This window comes from Thamnophis sirtalis, unplaced genomic scaffold (genome assembly GCF_051295495.1).
Source record: "Thamnophis sirtalis isolate CommonGarterSnake01/CBP01778 unplaced genomic scaffold, rThaSir2_p1.2 scaffold_19, whole genome shotgun sequence".
Taxonomy (NCBI): domain Eukaryota; kingdom Metazoa; phylum Chordata; class Lepidosauria; order Squamata; family Natricidae; genus Thamnophis; species Thamnophis sirtalis.
This window is the reverse complement of record NW_028261399.1, coordinates 604,254-627,061: the sequence shown is the minus strand read 5'-3', so window position 1 is coordinate 627,061 and position 22,808 is coordinate 604,254. Positions and strand designations below refer to the sequence as shown.

Below are 22,808 nucleotides of genomic sequence, written 5' to 3'. Positions count from 1 at the left end.
AACTGCCCCGCTTAACAACGGAAATTTTGTGCTCAAGGTTGGTTGTAAGTTGGCTGTATGAATTTATGTATTTAATGTAATTGATTATTTCCCTTTTCTGAACCATCCATTTCCCTCAAAAGAGACTCTGATCAGTGAATTATCTTACTATCTATCCTCTATATCCATCTATTTATATTTCTTTCTATTTATTTATATCCATCTATTCTTCCTATCTATCTATCTATCCTCTCCATCTATCTATCTATCTATCTATCTATCTATCTATCTATCTATCTATCTATCTATCTATCTATCTATCATCTATCTATCTATCTATCTATCTATCTATCTATCTATCTATCTATCTATCTATCTATCTATCTATCTACCCTCTATATCCATCTTCCTATCAAGCTATCTATCTATATCCTATTCCATCCATTTATCTATTCTCTATATCCATCTATCCTATCTATCCTCTATATCCATCTATCCATCCATCTATTCTCTATATCCATCTATCCTATCTATCTATCCATCCTCTACATCTATCTATTTCTTTCTTTCTCTTATCTATTTATTTATATCCATCTATCCTATTTATCTATCTCTATCTATCTATCTATCTATCTATCTATCTATCTATCTATCTATCTATCTATCTATCTATCTATCTATCTATCTATCTATCTATCTATCTACCTACCTACCTACCTACCTACCTACCTACCTACCTACCTACTTACCTAAATACCTACCTTCCTACCGACCTACCTACCTACCTATCTACCCATCTTCTATATTCATCTATCTATCTATCCATCCTCTATATCCAGCTATCTATTTACCTGTCTATACACACACACACACACACACACACACACACACACACAGACACACACACTGAATGAGCTGGAAGGGATCTTGGAGGTCTTCTAGTCCAGCCCCCTGCTCAAGCAGAACCTACACCATTCCAGACAGGCAACTGTCCAGTCTCTTCTTAAATATAGCAATAGCAGTAGACTTATATACCGCTTCATAGGGCTTTCAGCCCTCTCTAAGCGGTTTACAGAGAGTCAGCATATTGCCCCCAACAATCTGGGTGCTCATTTTACCCACCTCGGAAGGATGGAAGGCTGAGTCAACCCTGAGCCGGTGAGATTTGAACCACTGAACTGCTGATCTAGCAGTAGCCTGCAGTGCTGCATTTAACCACAAAAACCTCCAGTGATGGAGCAACCACAACCTCTGGTGGCCAGCTGTTCCACTGGTTAATTGTCCTCACTGTCAGGAAGTTTCTCCTTCATTCCAGGTGGCTTCTCTCCTTGGTTCCTTTCCTTCTATTGATCCTTGCCTTGCCCTCAGGTGCTTTGGGAAATAAATGGACCTTCTCTTCTTTGTGGCAGCCCCTCAAATACTGGAAGACCTCTCTCATATCACCCCCTAATTCTGCTTTTCTTTAGACTGGCGAAGCCCCATTACTGCAACCGTTCTTCATATGTTTTCGTCTTCAGGTCTTTGATATACATCGTGAGGACTATTTGTATTGTATCACGTGATGGTGAATACTTGTTGCTTTGCCAAGCAACCAAATTTTGATTACCTCACCGCAACACTACGCCGGTTGTAAGTGCGAGGATGATTGTTAAGTCCCCCTTTTCCAGTGCCGTCATAACTTCAAACATCTGCTAAACGAATGGCCATTAGGGGAGGGCTACCTATAATTGGTTAATTTTATTGTATTAAAACCCAGGAGAAGAGTTGATTTTTAACCATATTAAGTGTCCAGTCCAGACACAATCATTTGCAGTAACCTTTTAGGCAGGAATTCCTTCTAAATCCCTTTTCAATGTGTTGTCTCAATTGTAAAACTGCTGATGAATGGAACTTTTTAAAACAGCAGCCAAAATTCTCTGGAAACTGGTGGTTTTTGTGTGTGCGCGCACAAGCAGTGCCCCCACCCGTTCACCCTTCTCAAGTTCCCGTTTTGGGTGAGAGGCGTGCTTTGTTGAAATTAGGCTCCCGAGACCATAAGTCACAACTGACTCAGCTCCCCTCAGCCACAACTTAACCCCATAGGCTTCCCACAGGCCTGGTGTTGGAAAGTGGAAATCAAGGTCAGAAGGTCAGGAGCCAAAGCCCTTCTCCTTCTCCCGTTCATCTTTCTCAAATCAAAAAGAAATCCATTTACTGGGCAGAGAACCAGCTGCAGAAACAGAGTCCTCAGCTTATGACCCTTTTTTCACAACAGCTCAAAGTTATGACGGTGATGAAAAAGTGATTTACACCTGACCCTCGCCCTTGTGATAGTTGCAGTGTTCTCACAGTCACCTCATTGCAGTTTGAGCCCTTGGCAAAACACTTACACCAACGACATTTGCAGATTTGCAAACCTTTCCCTGCCGGCTTCCGACAGCAATGGGGAAGACAGCAGGAAGTCGGAAGTCACAGCCATATGATACAGGTAGTTCTTGACTTATGACAATCGAGCCCAAAATTTCCATTGCTAAGCAAGACAGTTGTTAAGTGAGTTGTGGCCCATTTTACGACCTTTCTTGCCACAATCATGAAAGGAATCAATGCAATTGTGAAGTTACTAACACAGTTGAGCGAATCTGGCTTCCCCATTGACTTTGCTGGTCAGAAGGTCGCAAAACCACACCTAGAGTCCTGCATCCAGTTTTGGTCCCCACACCATAAAAAAGAGGTTGAGACTCTAGAAAGAGTGCAGAGAAGAGCAACCAGGATGATGAGGGGACTGGAGGCTCAAACAGACGATGGACGGTTGCAGGAACTGGGCCTGGCCAGTCTAGGGAAGAGGAGGACCAGGGGAGACAGGAGAGCATCTTCCAATATTTGAGGGGCTGTCACAGAGAGGAGGAAGGGGGTGAAGCTGTTCTCCAAAGTCCCTGAAGGCCAGAGGAGGAAGAATGGATGGAAACTGACCAAGGAGAGATTCAACCTGGAAATAAGGAGGAAGAACAATCAACCCATGGAACAGAAGTTGCCTTCGGAAGTTGGAGCTTCATCCCTGGAGGCTTTCAAGAGACTGGACTGCCATCTGGTGTAGGGTCTCCTGCTTGGGTGAGGGGTTGGACTAGATGACCTACAAGATCCCTTCCAACTCTGTTAATCTGAATCTATCTAAAATGATTAAAGGCCTAGAGACTAAAATATACGATGAACGTTTGCAGGAACTGGGCCTGGCTAGTCTAGGGAAGAGAAGGACCAGGGGAGGCAGGAGAGCATCTTCCAATATTTGAGGGGCTGCCCCAGAGAGGAGGAAGGGGGCCAAGCTATTCTCCAAAGGACCCGAAGGCCAGAAAAGGAAGAATGGATGGAAACTGACCAAGGAGAGATTCAACCTGGAAATAAGGAAGAATTTCCTGACAGGGAGAACAATCAGCCCATGGAACAGAAGTTGCCTTCAGAAGTCATGGGAGTTTCATCCCTGGAGACTTTCAAAAAGAGACTGGACTGCCATTTGTCAAAAATGGTCCAGGGTCTCCTGCTTGGAAGTGGGGGTGGACTAGATGACCTACAAGGTCCCTTCCAACCAATGAAACAGGAATTGCCTTCGGAGGTTGTGGGAGCTTCATCCCTGGAGGCTTTCAAGAAGAGACTGGACTCCCATCTGTCAGAAATGGTGTAGGGTCTCCTGCTTGGGGGGGGGGGGTTGTTGGACTAGATGACCTACAAGGTCCCTTCCAATTCTGTTAATGATTCCATGAAACTACAACCGTCATAAATATGAACCAGTTGCCAAGCATCTGAATTTTGATCACGTGACTGTGGGAAGAGGTGCTGTCGTGTGAAAAAAATGCTCACGATTCCTTTTCCCATGCTGTCATAACTTCAAATGGTCACTAAACAAAACAGCCGTAGGCCTCTCTCTCTATCTTGTTCATGAGCCCAGGTGATTTGGGTAACAGCCACAGCAGAAAAGGATCAGCTGCTGTCCTGTGGTGCCTCACTTAATGACCACACTGCTTAAAAGAGGAATTCTCCAGCCCCAATGGTGGTTGTAAGTAGAGGACTACCTGTATGAGGCCCAAAACTTTGCAAGCTTTTTGGCCCATCCAAATTTCAGACCGGCTCCAGAAGCTCCTGCTCAGTGTTTGGGAAGCAGCTTGAGCAGGGAGCTGGACTAGAAGACCTCCAAGGTCCCTTCCAGCTCTATTCTATTCATCTTGTATTTCCCCTTCAGGAAGCAAAGGGCCAGGGAGATCTTGGAGTGGAAAAATCGGGATGGACTGACCCCTTTATAAAAATATCCAATTTTTGACTTTCTTTTAAAGTCGAAGGAGATTGACACGGGCATCACCCCTACTAATTCCCCCGAATTCAGATCGTTAAGCCCAAAGGCTCATTTCTGCCAAAAGTTGGGGAAACTTGAGATTTAAATTGCAATCAGAAATTTTGTAGGCGCGTTTAAAAGGAGAGAGCCCATGGATGCCAACACGGCCACCCCTTCCCACCCACCCAACCCCCCCCCCCTCAATTTGGCACTTTGATGAGCTTCAGGATCCAGAAAAGTATCTCAAGTTTGCAGCACCAATTTACGAGGATCCGACAGGCAGTGAAAACTCGAAGAAACACTCCCAACTCTGTCCACAAAATTGGTTTCCTCTTTCTGTTGATTTGGGGCTAAACCAGCATTTCTCAACCTTGGTGGCTTGAAGAGGGGAGTTCTGGGAGTTGATGTCCACCCATCTTCAAACATTCTTGATGTCCTTCCTGAGAAAGCATAACTCACAGTCTTAGTCCAAAACCCCCTCTTTTATTTAAACGGCTGTGAATTATGGTCATTCACAACCCATAATGATTCACAGTCGGTGAAGAGTCTGACAGATTTCGGCTAGAGTTGCCACGGTCTTTCAGAGTAATGTTGATAAGCGCCCTTCGACACACACATCCAGGGGCCGGAATTAAGCCTGCCCCCCCCTAACACTTCTGCCAAAGCACTCAGTGCAGGAGGTACCCAGCTATGCTCCCGGCCCACCATACACACACACACATACAATCAATCAATCCCCACAAACAAGTTAAAACAAGGGAAACAACAATATCATAGTAAAAGTGGGGACATTCAGTCAACCACAGTCATACCACACACTCTCCATACAATTAAAAATTACAAATTTATAAAAATTATAAAAATCGCACAATATAGCAATTGCTCGAATATAGTCCGAAAAAGCCGAGGAGGGAGTAGTGTCCAAGACCTCCCACACGAGCACCTGAGGTCCAGGGAGTAATAAAAGAGACATACGATGATAATAATAAAAGAGAGAGTCCCACTTCCAGTCCTCTCTCTCATTACTGTAGAGTAGGGGGATGAATAGGCAGCCCAGCATGGCAGTAAAATCATAGGCCCCAATTTGCTCCCCAACGATGGTCCAGAGAGAAAGGCCAGGAAATGTCTGGGAGGCAAGTCGGCCACAGGCGGTGAATATAATAGCAAAAGTTGTGGAGCCAGCCATAGGCGACGGCAGGCCAGCAACACCCCCCCCCCCCGGAACAAAAGGACACACGGGAGCCAGGGAAACCCCACGATAAAGGGGGGAGGAAAAAGCCCCGCTCCCAGCTGTACCGCAACACTCCCCATGGTGGCAGCCAGCCAGTAGGCCGTCAGGCTAGCAACCCCACCCTCACCCTAATCTTAATCCTAATCTTAACTAAACTAACCCCACCCTATAATTCTAATCTAACCCTACCCTGTCCCTAGCCTGATCCTGCAGCAGCACAGACAGCGGATGGAGGCGTCAGACAACCAAGGGGGTCGGGTCCCCCCAAAACAGTCTCCGATAGCCGTCTCCACGGTAGCCAAGACAGTCTCAGCCAGCTCTTCCAGGCTCCAACAGGCCCCCTCGGCCCCGGGGGTCAGGTAGTCCCAGCCCGCCTTTCGCCACAGATGGCGCAGCAAAATTCGCAAGATGGTTCAGCGTTGCCCAGCTACTTGAGCGATGTCACTCCACAAAGACTCCACAGGCGTTCAGTGATCTCTCTCTAATCTCAGTATTCTCTCCTCCTCTGCTTTCCCCCCCACTGGGAACCAGAAATAATTTTAAAAGGAGGTTTGAACTGCATCCACACTACGCCCTCTTGTTGCAGAATCCCCCTCTTCCTCCCAGCATTCCCTAAACAATCCAAACTGCCCCACACAGCAGGTCCAGCTCTGGTTTAAAGGTGTTTAGATGTTCCTCAAAATTTGGAAAGTCTGAGGAGAGGAACTTCCTCACTTCTTCTGCTTTGGACCACACGCCACTCAAATCCTGCTAGATCAGAGCCTGCTGGCTAAGGAGGATGGGTTATGTCATCCAACACAGGCCAAGGAAGATAGGACATGTCATCCAACACAGGCCAAGGAAGATAGGACATGTCATCCAACACAGGCCAAGGAAGGTAGGACATGTCATCCAACACAGGCCAAGGAAGATAGGACATGTCATCCAACACAGGCCAAGGAAGATAGGACATGTCATCCAACACAGGCCAAGGAAGATAGGTCATGTAATCCAACCCAAGTTGAGAAGGATGGGTCATGTAATCTAATGCAGGCCAAGAAGGATAAGTCATGTACTGCAATGCAGCTCACGTAATCCAACACAACCCTATTCCCGCAACTCCAAAGATCATGGTTTATGGGTAGTTTGTTGCCAGGTCCTGGAGAACTTCAGAGCAGCACGGAATCTGCTCCACGTCGTCCCTTTTCGGAGGAAGTCTCCATCATCGGAAGGTAGACTGAGACACCAGCAATATGGAGCACCGATGCCATCTTAAAGCAGGGGTCTGGCTGAGGAATTCTGGGAGTTGAAGTCCACAGGTCTTAAAGTTGCCAAGGTTGAAGACCCCTGATCTACAGACTGGAGACCCCTTTCTAGAGCCCTCAAGGATGAAATCACCAGAAACTTTGCCAGGTGGCCTCTGCAACCGACCAGCCCACCGGCCAGTCCTCAGTAGATGGCTTCGTCCATATTGTCATCGCTGTCGCCCCCAAAATCTTCCCCGTTGTCAAAATAGGACATGATGTAGTCCGTCTCCTGTAACACAACAATAACAACCACAAGGGAAACAACTGAAATCCGGCATTTTCAGAGCCTGCAAAGAAAAAAACTTATGAAGGTAGATTGGAGATTTAGATTTTAAATCCACTTTTGTCAGAAGCTGCAATGAGGTTCCAGGCTGCAAAGCCGCCCACGTTGAGGAAAGTGGCGCAGAATCTGACTCCGATCAGCAAATTGTCCCCTCAGCAAGATGGGCAGCATTGAAAGTTTAAAAATAAAGAGAGAATGTAAAGTAAAAAGTAAAATAAAAATATAATGAAGTAATGAAAAATAGTAAAATAAAATAAAGTAAAATAAATTTAAAAATTACATAATAAAACAAAATAATAAAACAGTAAAATATAATAAAATATAGTAAAATAAAATAAATAAAATAAAACAAAACAAAATAATTAAACAAATAATAAAATAAAGTAAAAAATAAAATAAGTGAAATAAGATAATGAAATGATAAAATAAAAATAAAATAATAAAACAATAAAATAAATAATAAAGAAAAATAATAAAACAAAAAATAAAATAATAAAATAAATAAAATTAAATGAATGAAATAACATAATGAAATGATAAAACGAAAATAAAATAATAAAGCAAAATAATCAAACAATAAAATATAATAAAATAATGAAAAATAGTAAAATAAAACAAAATAATAAATTAAAATAAAACAAAATAATAAAATAATAAAATAAAGTAAAATAAAAAATAAAATAAAATAAGTGAAATAAGATAATGAAATGAAATGAAAAAATAAAAATAAAATAATAAAACAATAAAATAAATAATAAAGCAAAATAATAAAACAATAAAATAATGAAAAAAGAGTAAAATAAAAGAAATAATAAAATAAAATAATAAAGCAAAATAATAAAACAAAAAGGAAAAGAAAAAATGATAAAAGAAAAAAGAAAATTAAAGAAATAAAATTGTGGGAGCTTCATCACTGGAAGCTTTCAAGAAGGGATTGGATTTCCATCTGTCAGAAATGCTGTAGGGTCTCCTGCTTGGGTGGGGGGGGTTGGACTAGATGACCTCCAAGGTGCCTTCCAACTCTGTTAATCTGTTCTATTCCTCTAATTCAGTGATTACGTCATCGTTGGCCATTTTAAAATGGATGGACTTCCACTCCATGCTGGCTGGGGAATTCTTGAAGTCTACCCACCTCAAAATGGCGGAGACTGGGAAACGCTGCTCCCACTAAAACACAGAAGCAGCCATTTTGAGCCTTCTCCTCTGCTGGGGTTTCTCTTACCTCTTCAAACTCTTCTTCATCATATTCTTCCTCCTCTTCCTCCTTGCCTTCTTCACCCTCCTCCTTCTCCTCTTCCTCTTCCGATGTCACCTCTTCCTCTTTCTTTTCCAGGGTCTAGGAAACAATTAAAACAACTGGATCAAAAGGTTGGCAACTGGCACACATTATTTTAACGTTTGCAGAAGCCTGGGATTGTTTGAGCGCCATTTGAGACCTTCCCAACAAGCAAATCCAAGGGGGGTGAGCCACATTCACTTAATGACCAGTGATTTGCTTAACGACCATGGCAAAAAGATTGTAAAATCAGGCACAGCTCTCTTTTTAACAAATGCCTTGCTTAGCAATGGAAATTCTAGTTCCCAATTCTGGGTGTAAGGTGACCTGTATGCTAAGCCACTAAACACAAGTTAAAACAAACCATAGTTTGATATTGTGGTTAGATGATGGGCAACCCCTGGAAATGGGGAGGATTTTCATCCAGGGAAATGTACGAAAAGAATGTGGAAATACAAATAGTACTTGACTTATGGCCACCATTTCAGTTGCTGTGAGACAGTTAAGTGAATTTTGCCCCATTTTACGACCTTTCTTGTCACAGCTGTTAAGTGAACCACCGCAGGACTTCAGTAAGTTGCGTGGTCATTAAGTGAAACTGGCTTCCCCACTGACTTTGCTTCGCCAAAGGGGATTTATGACTGCGACCGTTGTTAAGGCAGTTGCCAAATTTTGATCATACGACGATGGGGAAGTTGCTACGGTCGTAACTGTGAAAAATGGCCATAAGTCATTCTTTTCAGTTCCACTGTAATTTTGAAGGTGGCTAAAGGAATTGTTGTGTGTAGAGGACTAGCTGTATGAGAAGAAGAACCTGTATGAGAAGTGGGTTGGACTAGATGACCTCCAAGGTCCCTTCCAACTCTGTTATTCTGTAAGGATCTCCTGCTTGAGCAAAGGGGTTGGAATAGATGACCTCCAAGGTCCCTTCCAACTCTGTTATTCTGTAAGGATCTCCTGTTTGAGCAAAGGGGCTGGACTAGAAGACCTCCAAAGTCCCTTCCAACTCTTGTTAATCTGTAAAGATTCAACTTGAAAATAAAGGGGGGGGGGACCTTATTCCGTCCCAGCCCGTTTTTCTTTTCTTTTCTGGGAAGCCCTGCAGGACACCTGCCTTACCTCCAACTTCTTGATGGCTTCCTCCTTGTCTGCGGGCACTTTGGTTTTCTCCTTGGGAACTGGGGCTGCCGGCCCTGTGCCAGAAAAAAAACAGAAAAGCTGATTATTCTGGCCAGCCACTTTCTTGGGTCTGTTTTTGGCCAGGCTACAATCAAGGAGCCGATTCATAGAAAAGCAAAACTCTTTAGATGTCAGTTGCGGGTACCCTGCAGGCTGAAAGAGGCACAACATGCAAAATAATAGATTTGAAAGGGACCTTGGAGGCCTTCTAATCCAACCCCCCTGCTCTAGTATTGCTTGTACCCTTAAGATTTATATTGTTTCCTGATTGCTTATTTGTACCCTCTGACTATCATTAAGCGTTGTCCCTTATGATTCTTGACGAATGTATCTTGTCTTTTTATGTACACTGAGAGTATCTGCACCAAAGACAAATTCCTTGTGTGTCCAATCAACACTTGGCCAATAAAGAATTCTATTCTATTCTATTCTATTCTATTCTATATTTATTCCATTCCATTCCTTTCTTTTCTATTGTATTTTTATTCCATTCCATTCTATATTTATTGCATTCCATTCCATTATTTTCTTTTTTCTTTTCTTTTCTATATTTATTCCATTCTATTTCATTCCATTCCATTCTATTTTTATTTTATTCTATTCTATATTTATTCCATTCCATTCTATTTTTATTCTATTCTATTCTATTCTATATTTATTCCATTCCATTCCATTCTATTCTGTGGCAGCCCCTCAAATACTGGAAGACTGCTATCGTGCCACCCCTAATTTTTCTTTTCTTCAGACTAGCCAAAACCAAATCCTGCAGCCGTTCTTCATATGTTCTAGTCTCCAAGTGCTTTGGAGAATAGCTTGACCCCCTAATTCCTCTCTGGGGCAGCCCCTCAAATATTGCAAGATGCTCTCCTGTCTCCCCTGGTCCTTCTCTTCTCTCAACTAGCCAGGCCCAGTTCCTCCAACCGTTCATCGGGTGTTTGAGCCTCCAGTCCCCTCATCGCCCTGGTTGCTCTTTCTAGAGTCTCAATCTCTTTTTTAACAGTGTGATAACGAAACCTGGATGTAGTATTCTAGGTGTAATCTTACTAAGGCTTTATAAAGCAGCACTAATACTTCTAACACTAACTGAAGTGATTCACTTAACAACCACAGCAAAAAACACCGTAAAATCAGCTGCTGATCGCTTCATGAGCAAATTGCTTAGCCACAGACACTTCAGTCGCAAACGGTGGTCGTACGTTGAGGACACTGAACTGTTTATTCAAAAATTAAAGATGGAAATTGGATGTTTCCCATCATTATTAGCTGCATACACCTACCCACCAAAAACAGCCTGGAATCGAACAGGCAAACTTTGCTCCCATTAGTGAGATTTTCCTTCAGGAAAGAAGTGGGGCCACCTTTCCTGATACAGAGGTTTGGGAAGATTATATTTCCTCCACCGATAATAAAATGACTTACTTTGTTTTCGAGTCTTCTTCACCCGAATTTTTAGTTCCGGAGGGAGCTGCTTCCAATCTGCAGAGATCAGCAAAGATTTAATCGAAAAAATTAAAATTTAGCAACTTGGGCCCCAAAGTGCTCTGGTGGGATTTTAAAGAAATAAATAATGAGGGACTCTCTATCTCTTGGGCAAAATTTAGAGCAGGGAGGCCCACTTTTGGCAACTTTAAAACATGCGGACTTCAATTCCCAGAATTCCCCAGCCAAAATGTTTTAGAGACAAGGTGATTGTTAATCCTTCCCCGAGATTAAGGAGAAAAAAATCCAGATTTGGCTCCTGTGCCTTTGTCAATATCAACTATTTAGTACAGTAGTCCTTGGCTTATAACAATTCGTTTAGTGACTGTTTGAGGTTACGTCACTGAAAAAAGGGACTTATGACTATTTTTCGCATGTATGGCTATTGTAGCATCCTATTGTCATGTGATCAAAACTCAAGACAGTTGCGCCGAAATAGACAGACTCACAAAAGAGCTAAAAGACAAAGTCAAATCCGAGTACTTAGTGTGGGATGTATGCTATGTCAAAGCATCTGGTTTTCCCAAATATGGGAGGGAGCACACTGCTTCCCTTTTGCCTTTCAGCTCCACCCGAGGAGCCTTCCAGGCAGGAAACCATTTTTGTGTTGCATTTGTGCTGATAAATAAATGAAGAGAGACTAGTATAGATCTATTTCAAGATATTTAGCTCTCATCAGCCAGCCATACCCTTACTGGGATTTGAACCTGGGCTGTTTTTACATGTTAGGCAGTTGTATTAGCCTCGAAGCCACAAGCTCTCCTCCCTTATCAGCTGAGCCAAGGAAACAAGTAAGTCAAAGGGATGCCCAAATATGGGAGGGAGCCTATTGCTTCCCTTTTGCCTGGAGCTGAAAGGCAAAAGGGAAGCAGTATGTTTCCTCCCATATTTGGGCACACCAGTTGCTTTGACTAAACACTTAATCATTTGCTTGGCTCAGCAGATAAGGGAGGAGAGCTTGTGGCTTAGTGGTTAACACAACTGCTTAATATGTAATACAGCACAGGTTCAAATCCCAGTAAGGGTATGGCTAGCTGATGAGAGCTAAATAGCTTGAAATAGATCTATACTAGTCTCTCTTCATTTATTTATCAGCACAAATGCAACACACACACACACACATATATACACACACACACATACATACATACATACCTATAGAGAGCTATATAAGATGATAGATATAGATAGATAGATAGATAGATAGATAGATAGATAGATAGATAGATAGATAGATAGATAGGAGAAACACAATGGATATTTAAAAAGATGTAGAAGTGTTACAAAGATGATATAAATGCATAATTAAAAAAACTCAGACACTTGACAACTGACTCTTATTTATGACGCTTGCAGTGCCCTGGGGCGGGGGTGTCATGTGACCTCCTTTTGCGACTTCCTGACAATCAAGGTCAATGAGGAAGCCCGATTCACTTAACAACCGTGTTACTAACTTAACTGCAGTGATTCCCTTAACAGCTACGGCAAGAAAGGTTGCAAAACGGGACAAAACTCAGGTAACGAATGTTTCCCTTAGCAATGGCAATTTTGGGCGTAGGTCGAGGACTGCCTGTACAAGAATCCCCAAGAAATCAAAACCTTTCTTCTCGCCCTCACCTGGATTCCACTCCATGGGGTTGTCAGTCGGGCCCGCCATCTGATACTTGTCGGAATAGCGCTCAATATCTGGAGAAATTAAAAATTCGGGAATTAGCGATGCCCTCTTTAAATAACGGAGGGTGAGAAGGTGGAGGAAGGGAGCAGGCAGAGATGGCGGGCGGGGTTAAACCCGTCATTAGTTGGGGATCACGGCGCAATCACAAAAGTCCCGAGTCGCAGCGCCTTCCCCGCGAATTCAGCTGACCCTTCTCTAGCGCCAATTTAGGCGCTTGACCATTAGCGGACCAGATCCTTGTGTGTGGCATCTGCAGATGTTTTGAATGATGGGGAAACTAGCAGGTAGAAAAGAAAAGGAATTGAAGACAAAAAGAAAAGTTAGAGAAAAATTCCCATGCCAACAATTCAATGACGTCACAGAAGCTCAGCCAATCACGGGGCAGAAATTATTTCAAGGCCTTCATGGTTTGAGGCTTGATGCCACTCCAATGGCAGAAAGTGAAGAGGAACGAAAGAGCCTCTTGATGCGGGTGAAGGAGGAGAGTGCAAAAGTTGGCTTGGAACTCAACATTAAGAAAACTAAGACCATGGCATCCGGCCCTCTCAATTCCTGGCCAATAGATGGGGAAGAAATGGAGGGAGTGGCAGATTTTATTTTCCTGGGCTCCAGGATCACCGCAGATGGGGACGGCAGCCAAGGAATTAAAAGAGGTTTGTTCCTGGGGAGGAAAGCGACAGCAAATCTAGACAGCGTCCTAAAAAGCAGAGACATCTCCCTGCCAATCAAAAGTGCCTCTAGTCAAAGTGATGGTTTTCCCAGTTGCCATGGAGGGCTGTGAAGGTTGGACCACAAGGAAGGCTGAAGAATGGGGGCCTTTGAACTCTGGTGCTGGAGAAGACTCCTGTGAGTCCCTTGGACTGCAAGGCCATCCAACCGGTCACTCCTAGAGGAGATCCACCCTGGCTGCTCTTTAGAAGGCCGGATCCTGAAGAGGAAACTCCAATACTTTGGCCACCTGATGAGAAGGAAGAAGGACTCCCTGGAGAAGAGCCTCATGCTGGGAAGGATGGAGGGCAGAAGAAGAAGAAGGGGATGGCAGAGAAGGAGGGGGCTGGATGGAGTCACCAAAACAGTCGGCGTGAGCTTAAATGGACTCCAGGGGATGGGAGAGGACAGGAAGGCCTGGAGGAACATGGTCCATGGGGTCGGACACAACTTCGCAACTAACAACAACAACACAGTTTTCTCAGCCACTCGATACCTTTTTTGGGGGCCAAAGGCTTGATGAAATACGGCAGGTTCTTCATGGCCCCCCTCAATTCCTGCTTCAGGGCCAGCATGTATTCCACCTCCTCTCCAGCCAGCAACGGAAGCGGTTTATATTCCAGCGGCTACAGAAACAAGCCAGTTTAAGAAAGAACATGAGAATGCATTGGCTCCCTTCCCACAACGCGTTTCATCAGGCTATTAAATTAGCAATTTTTTCTGGATAGGTTTAACACCCTGAAGCAGCAACAGCCCGACAGGAGAGTTCCCGCAATCTAAAGGTAAAGGTTCCCCTCGCACATATGTGCAAGTTGTTCCCGACTCCAGGGGGCACTGCTCATCTCCTTTTCAAAGCTGAAGAGCCAGCGCTGTCCGAAGATGTCTCTGTGGTCATGTGGCCGGCATGACTCAACAACGAAGGCGCACGGAACACTGTTATATCTTCGCACCAAAGGTGGTCCCTATTTTTCTACTTGCATTTTTTAACGTGCTTTCGAACTGCTAGGTTGGCAGAGTAACAAGTAACAAGTACAAGGGACAAGTAACGGGAGCTCACTTCATTACGCGGCGCTGGGGATTCGAACCGCCGAACTGCAGATCTTTCTGATCGACAAGCTCAACGTCTTAGCCACTGAGCCCTGCTATCTGGTAAGCCACAATTAACAAACCACAGATGCTTCATGTGTTGTGGGCATGCAGCCAGTACCCCTTTCACTGATTCAAGAAAGGGGGTTGCAGCAGCCCAGCCTTAAACATTGAGCTTGGGCTGGCTACAGATACAACCATTGGAAAAAAGTGATTTTTGACCGTTTTCCATTCTGCATGGTCACGTAATCAAAAAAATAATTTTCAGCCTATTTAGAAATAGAATAGTAGAATGATATGATCCAGTAGAAAGAAATATTGTTAACAAGGTTAACACTTTAATTAAAATGTGTGGGAATCATATTAAGAACCTAAAATGTGTTAAATCATTATTATATATTTTATAATAATTTTATTATATATTTTTTATTTTATATTGATTATATAAAACTTGAAATCTGGAACTTGAAGATTCATATTGTTAACGGAAAATAGATGGAAAAGAAATGATAGATTGTTTATTTTTAAAGGGAAAGAAAAATCATATTGTTTGCACATGTTTAAAAAACTAGAAATTTGGAAAATAGGAGAAGCAAAGTAATACGGCTAAAATTGGAAATAATGGAAATATGTAAAATGAATTATGTCTTTTGGTGGGAATGTTAAAGGGAGAATTCGGATAATGCTCTGTTCACAAAAGAATTTTTATTATGTAACAAAAATAAATAAAAAATCTTTTAAAAAAAATCAGCTTGTAAGAGGCATATCGAGTCTGGGCGTATAGCTATGTCTTAAGGACCTTTAAAAAGTCCAAACAAAAATTCAAACTCATGACCCATCACAAAAAGGAAAATTTAAAGGGACTCAATGGTTTTCCATGGGTACTGAAATATACTCAAAACTCTCCCAAAGTCTTCCTATGAAGACAAAAACGGATGGAATTACCTTTATGTTGAAATGACAAAGATCGTTCAGTGATATTGGTTTTTAATAGAGATTGTCCTCGAGTTATGACTGTTTTGTTCAGTGACCATTTAATGTTACAACCCGTGCTGAAGAAAGGGAGTTAAGATGGTCCCGGAAGTTTGATAAAACTTTCTGAAAAGCCGTGGCCATTGTTAGTTTTTGATTAAGTGTCCAAAGTCTTTCCCATTTAGCCAATTCCACATTATAACCAAATTTTTTTCGCCCAGGCGACGTTTATTTGATATGTTCTTCCTCAAATTTATATCCCAACAGAAATCTGTACAGTGCTTTGATCAACCTATCTTCTGTCTGTATCAGATGTTCTACAGATGGCATCTTCCCCCAGCACGGTTCTCCAAAAGGTTTAGAAATTTGGCCCCAAATTGTGGGAAGTGGGGGAAAAAAGAAAAAAAACCACCAGGCACCTTTTATCATATGTGGTGGACATGCAATGAAGCAAAAAGATATTGGAAAAATCATAGCATCGTGGTTGGAACAAATGGTGGGAGATCAAATTTTGTTTGAACCATAAATTTTTCTCCTAGGCATAATACCGGGGGAGTATAAGAAAGATGTGCTTTATCTAATTATACATGTACTAACTGTGGCGCGTTAAACTTATGCGCAGTATTTGAAAAAAGAAAATATCCCATCAGTTAGACATCATTAGGAAAATTTGGGCCTGTGCAGAAGCAGATAGGCTCACCCTCGAATTAAAAAATAAAGGGGAATCTGAATATTATGAAGTTTAGAATAGATTTTATTATTGGTATAAGACAAGAAGACTGGAAAAATTGGAAATCATGTGATTGGATAGAAGGATAGATAATGTACTAAGCAGGCTAATAGCTATTGGATGGGATTACCAGTATATAATGTGACTGTATGGTCATTACGACTTCACTATGCTGCAGTGTTTTAAATGCAAAAACAATAAAATATATATATATTTTTAAAAGGACAATGAAGGGGAAAAAATTGGGGGGGGGGGCATTCAAGGAAATCCGAAGGACACCGAGCAACTCACGGGGAAGAGGGGTGATGGCTTCAGGGTGGGAGGGGGCAATGCCTCCCCCTTCCCGATGCCCACCGCCTCAACATTGAAGGTCATATGGCCACCCCGGCCCCTTCCTCTTCCTCCTCTTCCAGCCATGAGGAGACCCTGGGGGGGGGGAAACATTAAAAAGATTACAAAAAGACAAGAAACCCCCAAATAGCTATACATCTAAGCCAGTGTTTCTCAACCTTGGCAACTTGAAGATGTCTGGACTTCAACTCCCAGAATTCCCCAGCCAGCGAATGCTGGCTGGGGAATTTTGGGAGTTGAAGTCCGGACATCTTCAAGTTGCCAAGGTTGAGAAACACTGATTTATGCATTTATGCTGCTTGTGTTATTCTTACATTTGCTGGCTGGGGAATTCTGGGAGTTAAAGTCCGGACATCTTCAAGTTGCCTAGGTTGAGAAACACTGATCTAAGCTGTACATTAAACTGTAATTAGGAATGGATAGAAACGTATTTGAATAACAAATGGCTATGTTAGTACTGTCAAAAAGGAGTGCGATTTATACAAAATCATTGTTTTTTTAAAGGTATTTGTATTTTCAAGTTTTAAATTTTCAATAAAGGTTTAAAAATTGGGAAAAAAAATAGAATTTCAGCTGCTTGGCAACTGACTCATATTTATGACGGCCGCAGTGTCCCTGGGTCACGTTTTCCCCGTTTTGTGACCTTCTGACCGGCAATGACGAAGTCAGAATCACTTAACAACCAGGTTGCAAATTTAACAACCGCAGTGATTCGCTTAACAACCGTGGCAAGAAAGGTCATAAAATGGGACAAAACTCACTTAACAACTGTCTTGCTTAGCAACAGAAATTTTGAGCTGTATTGTGGTCGTAAGTCGAGGGCTACCTATGTTCAATTACAGCATTATTATTTGTATTATTTGTAGTATCATTTGTATTGTCCCATTCAGACGTTACTAAATGCAGATGTTTGTTGATCTGGGTTTACATAGGTCATGAGAACACAGCCAGGGTAGGGGGGGTGGGGGGGGCTGCATCTTCCTCACCACTGCTGCTCATGGCTCTCCCCCCTTTTAGGGTCCCAGAAACTAGGCCTAAGCGACTGCAGCTAGAAATACAGTTGTTCAATGCAATCTATGTGATTGCATACCTATGCTATAGGTACTAAATGTAAAGGTTTCCCTCGCACATCTGTGCTGGTCATTCCCGACTGTAGGGGGCGGTACTCATCTCTGTTTCAAAGCCGAAGAGCCAGCGCTGACCAAAGACATCTCCGTGGTCATATGGCCGGCATGACTCTACGCCGAAAGCGCATGGAACGCTGTTTCCTTCCCACCAAAGGTGGTTCCTATTTTTCTACTTGCATTTTTACATGCTTTCAAACTGCTAAATTGGCAGAAGCTGGGACAAGTCACGGGAGCTCACTCCCTTATGTGGCGCTGGGGATTCGAACCACTGAACTGCCGACCTTTCTGATTGACAAGCTCAGCATCGTAGCCACTGAGCCCCCTAGTTATATCAGGCTGCAAACATGCAACCCACCACCTGAAGACGCAGCAGCACCTGCAAGACAGGAATCATACTTGAACAAAATCAGTTGGCTGACCAGAGAAAAAACCATTTAAAAGAGGGGGTTTTTCCCCCCAAACTTGGCCATTTTTAAGATGCATGGACTTCAACTCCCAGAATTCCCCAGGGAGCATGCCTTGGCAAGACTAAGAGGGGCATGGAAGGTATTTCAATTTGCTGTGATCTTCTTCCACCTTGATAATAGCAGGAAGAGCCATTCTAGAAATAGACTCCCTCCAAGTTAAAAGCTAGGTCTGCGAGCAAAAAAAAAAAAGATTTAAAACACTCACACACCCCCAGTTTTTCAAACTCGGCCACCTTAAGATGGGTGAACGTCCATCCCCCTTAACTTGGCCAAGTTGGGAGAAACTCCAATTCAACCTGTCCTTATTTATCAAATTTATATAGCCACCCCTAGGGGGCGCAGCACACAGCAATAGATAAAGACAAAAATGGCAAATACTATAAATATAACAGCAATGTAAAATTATATCAGTGGAGGTTTTCAAGAAGGGACTGTGGACAGCCATTTTTCTGGGATGATATAGATTATAGTGTCCTGCTTGAGCAGGGGGTTGACTAGAAGACCTCCAAGGTTCCTTCCAACTCTGTTAATCTGATGAATAGAAAGGAATAGAATATAAATAGGAATAGAATATAGAATAGAATATAGACTACAGAATAGAATATAAATTAGAATAGAATAGAATGTAGAAGAATATAAATAGGAATAGAAAATAGAATATAGAATATAAAAAGGAAAAGAGTATAGACTACAGAATAGAATATAAATAGGAATAGAATAGAATATAGAATAGAATAGAATAGAATATAAATAGGAATAGAATAGAATATAGAATAGAATAAAATTCTTTATTGGCCAAGTGTGACTGGACGCACAAGGAATTTGTCTTTGGTGCATATGCTCTCTGTACATAAAGAAAAATAGAATAGAATAAATTCATCATAAGCTATTAATAATCATAAAGTTAAACACAAAGAGCTACAAATTGTAATATATTATTTTATCTGTTCCTCTATTATTTGTTTTTTAAATTATTATTGCTTTTAATGTTTTTATTTCTAATGCTGGTCTGTGACCAGAATAAAAATTGAATTTAGGCAATAAAAAAACCCATAATAAAGATGCATAATAAACCCAGAATCCCAAGTGAAGGGAGAATCAGAACAACAAAATAAGAGTTGGAAGGGACCTTAGAGGTCCTCTAGTCCAACTGCTGTACAAGCAGGAGAACCTATACCGGTATCATTCCAGACAAATGAGTGTTCAGTCTCTTCTTGAAAGCCTCCAGGGATGAAGCTCCCACAACTCTGAAGGCAACTTCTGTTCCATGGGTTGATGGTTCTCCCTGTCAGAAAATTCCTCCTTATTTCCAGATTGAATCGCTCCTTTGTCAGTTTCCATCCATTCTTCCTTCTCTGGCCTTCGGGGGCTTTGGAGAATAGCTTGACCATCTCATGGTTGCCCCAAAGGTGCTTTTTCAAGAGGCAACTGGACTTCCATTCCTTACCATCCAGTCAAAGCTGAAGAAGCTCCTTGGATGAGAAGTGAAACCTCTTCAAAGAAAAACCGGGAAGTCCAGTTGCCTTCTGAAAAAGCTAGCTGGCTGTTGCTATTACGCTTTAACAGACTTGGAACGGTCCTTGGGGATCATCTAGTCCAACCCCCTTGCCCAAACAGGAGACCCTACATCATTTCTTACAGATAACAGATTTAACTGAGTTGGAAGGGGCCTTGGGGGTCATCTAGTCCAACCCCCAGGCCAAGCAGGAGACCCTACACCATTTCTTACAGATAACAGATTTAACTGAGTTGGAAGGGACCTTGGAGGCCATCTAGCCAACCCCAGGCCAAGCAGGAGACCCTACTGCTATTTCTGACAAATGGCAGTCCCGAACCTTACCTGCTCCGACCCAGCAGAAGGACTTCCGAGCGCACGTGTCTCCCTTCGATCCCGGCCCGCCGCAAAGCGAAGGCGCCCCAGAAGCCGGATACTCCACGTTCGAAAGGGCGGAGCCTCTGGCTTGGGCAGCCAGTGAGAGAGCGGCGAGAGCGCTCAGGTTCGATACACGCAACTTTCGAAAGAACCTTGGCAGCCAATCAGGGAGTGGGGGCGGGGAAAGGGGCGCGCCCTGGGTTGCTGTTGAAAACAAGGGGAGAGAAGGCGGGCTGTTTGTATAATAGGCAGGAGCCGCTAAGCCCCTCCGCGGCCCTTTCAGCTCCCATCATCCACAGCCTCGGTCCTTGTTTTGCGTGGTGGTGTTATAAGCAAGGGGAAATCAAATAGATATAAAATAAGGGCCTGTTGTATAGGCGTTTTCGTTTATCTTCGTGAGTTTATAACAACTTTACGACTTGTGGACTTCAACTCCCAGAATTCCTGAGCCAGCATAGCTTAGCTCTGCCAGCTCAGGAATTCTGGGAGTTGAAGTCCACAAGTCGTAATGGTGTTATAGTTGGCTCAGCTCTGTTGGCTCAGGAATTCTGGGAGTTGAAGTCCACAAGTCGTAAAGGTGTTATAGTTGGCTCAGCTCTGTTGGCTCAGGAATTCTGGGAGTTGAAGTCCACAAGTCGTAAAGGTGTTATAGTTGGCTCAGCTCTGCCTGCTCAGGAATTCTGGGAGTTGAAGTTCACAAGTCGTAAAGTTGCTATAGTTACCCCTCCCTCCCCTTAGATAATCGCAATTGTTTCTTTAAGCTCTGCTAGGGGGCATCCTGAGGCATCCTTTGCTGTTCAGAAAAAACTCAGTGGAGATGGAGTAGGAGAATGGGATGGGGCACCTTCTGGAAATCCTAGGAAGTCCGTTCATCTGGGTTTAGAGGTTCTAAACCTTTGCCTTGCTGGAAAAGCTGGCCGAGAAAACAACCCAGCCGTGTTCTGTACCAGGGCTGAAACCAAGATCTCTTTAATGATGGCTTAAGGTGTTGGTTTAATTCATTCAACACAGTGCAGCACCACCAGATCTAATGAGTTGTACGAATGCAGTCAATAGGGTTGCCTAGGGGAAGCCAATCGGATATGTTCAGAAAAGCAGGGTCCAGGCAATGTGTTTACGGATTAACAGAGTTGGAAGGGACCTTGGAGGTCATCTAGCCCATCTGTTTATACAACCCAGGTTTATATTAGCTTTTTTGGCGGCAGTTGCACACGGCTGGCTCAAAAATCAATAATATCAAGCTATCAAGAAACCAAGTCTTTCCTATTATCCTGATGAAATAAATGTCCTTCTGGGTTTGGCTCCAAGTGCGGAAAAAGACACTGGAGACATGGAGGCTGCTTGGAAAGATGGGTTTATTGTTGGACAGGGCCACATGGCTTGAGTCCTGAACAGAAAAGGTGATCACATGCCTCAATGTTGATTAATTTTCACCCATTGCTTTTTGTCCTGCCTTCTGGTGCTTTGGAGAAGAGCTTGACCCCCTCCTCTCTGTGGCAGCCCCTCAAATAGTGGAAGATTCTATCGTCCTCCCCCCAGTCCTTTTCATCAAATAGGACATACCCAATTTGTGCCATTGGTCTTCATATGTTTTAGCTTCCAGCCTCCTAAAAATCTTGGTTGCTCTTCTCTGCATGTTAAATATTCCAACCTCTTCTGCAGAGCTTCTGTGATGCTCTGGGGCCCAGCTCCCTCCAAAGGTCCCGCCCCAACCCCGTTCCTCTGACCATGGGCAGAGTTCTCTTTCTCTTCCTATTGGATGGTACCAATGACTCCCTGAGGCTCACTGCTCCTTTTATCTTCAACACTGCATCCTGTTTCTGACGCCAACCTCTCCTCCTTTCGTCATTCTCCTTCACCCCAACAACACTCCCCCCCAAACCCTCTTTTTAAATAAATAAAGTAATAAATAAATCCCCACTGTGCTCTTGTCAGCCTCTGCTTCGCTTGCTTGCTATCGGCTGCCATAGAAACGTGGAGGTGGGGGCTTATGGTATTTGGGAAGGGAATCTTATGGTACTGGAGGAGTTTTGAAGAAGGGAGTTTTCTTCTCACTATCTTCTGCACATGCTGATGGCCGATGTTTGGTCTTGGTCAAGGCTAACCGTCTGGCATACCTGCTGTGGCCCGGCAGGAGGTGTTGGAGCTGCCGCCAGACTCCGACAGCGAGGGGTCTTATGAGTCGGCCCTGGAGGAGGTGGAGGACCCTGGACAGGGTGCCGACTCCGAGCAGGGCGAGGAGAGACTGGTTGGCCAGCAGGTGATGCCGGAGCCTTGGATCAGTGGGGAGGAGACAAGAGGGAGTGATCCAGAAAACACCTGTGAGTTGTTCCGGGATGCACGCCGTCAAAGGGCTACTCGGCGGCAAGAACAACTGCGTAATTATAGGAGATGATTACGCTCAGATGATGCTTATTAAGATCCTCTCCTGATTATAAAAGAGACTGCTTGTGCCACGCCTTTTTGCAGAAGTCAACATTCACAATTAAGAGAAATCAACTTGGTGAATTGGATTGCTGTGAGAACTTGTTTGCATTGCTACCTAGGTTTGTAGGACTTGCTGCCAGAGTGCTTATCTCTTTGTTTATTTTGGGCTTGCAGCCAACGAGAGTCTGAACTGATTAAAAAACATTCTCATTTACGTTTGTTTTGGTTTTCGGTCCTGGACGGAGGAGGCAGGTCAGAACACATACCAACTCGATGAGGCCTTTTGAAGATGCACCCCATGACACCTGAGAGAGTTGCAGATTGGACATTGGTTTGGGGTAATTGGGGGTGGGGTGCTGGGTAATTGTTTGATATGTAC

General features: G+C 43.3%; 1 protein-coding gene across 1 annotated transcript; it reads right to left on the bottom strand.

Annotated features, from left to right (window-relative positions):
• Window positions 1–4,742: 4,742 nt before the first annotated feature.
• Window positions 4,743–20,047, bottom strand: POLR3GL (RNA polymerase III subunit GL). The gene is made up of 8 exons (XM_087703049.1): window positions 19,970–20,047; window positions 16,476–16,610; window positions 13,893–14,022; window positions 12,631–12,699; window positions 10,954–11,010; window positions 9,475–9,548; window positions 8,302–8,415; window positions 4,743–7,025 (listed from the first exon to the last, which is right to left on the bottom strand). The coding sequence occupies exons 2-8, from the start codon at window positions 16,599–16,601 to the stop codon at window positions 6,939–6,941; spliced, it is 657 nt and encodes a 218-aa protein (XP_087559175.1). The 5' UTR covers window positions 16,602–16,610; window positions 19,970–20,047; the 3' UTR covers window positions 4,743–6,938.
• Between the last annotated feature and the right edge of the window lie 2,761 nt (window positions 20,048–22,808).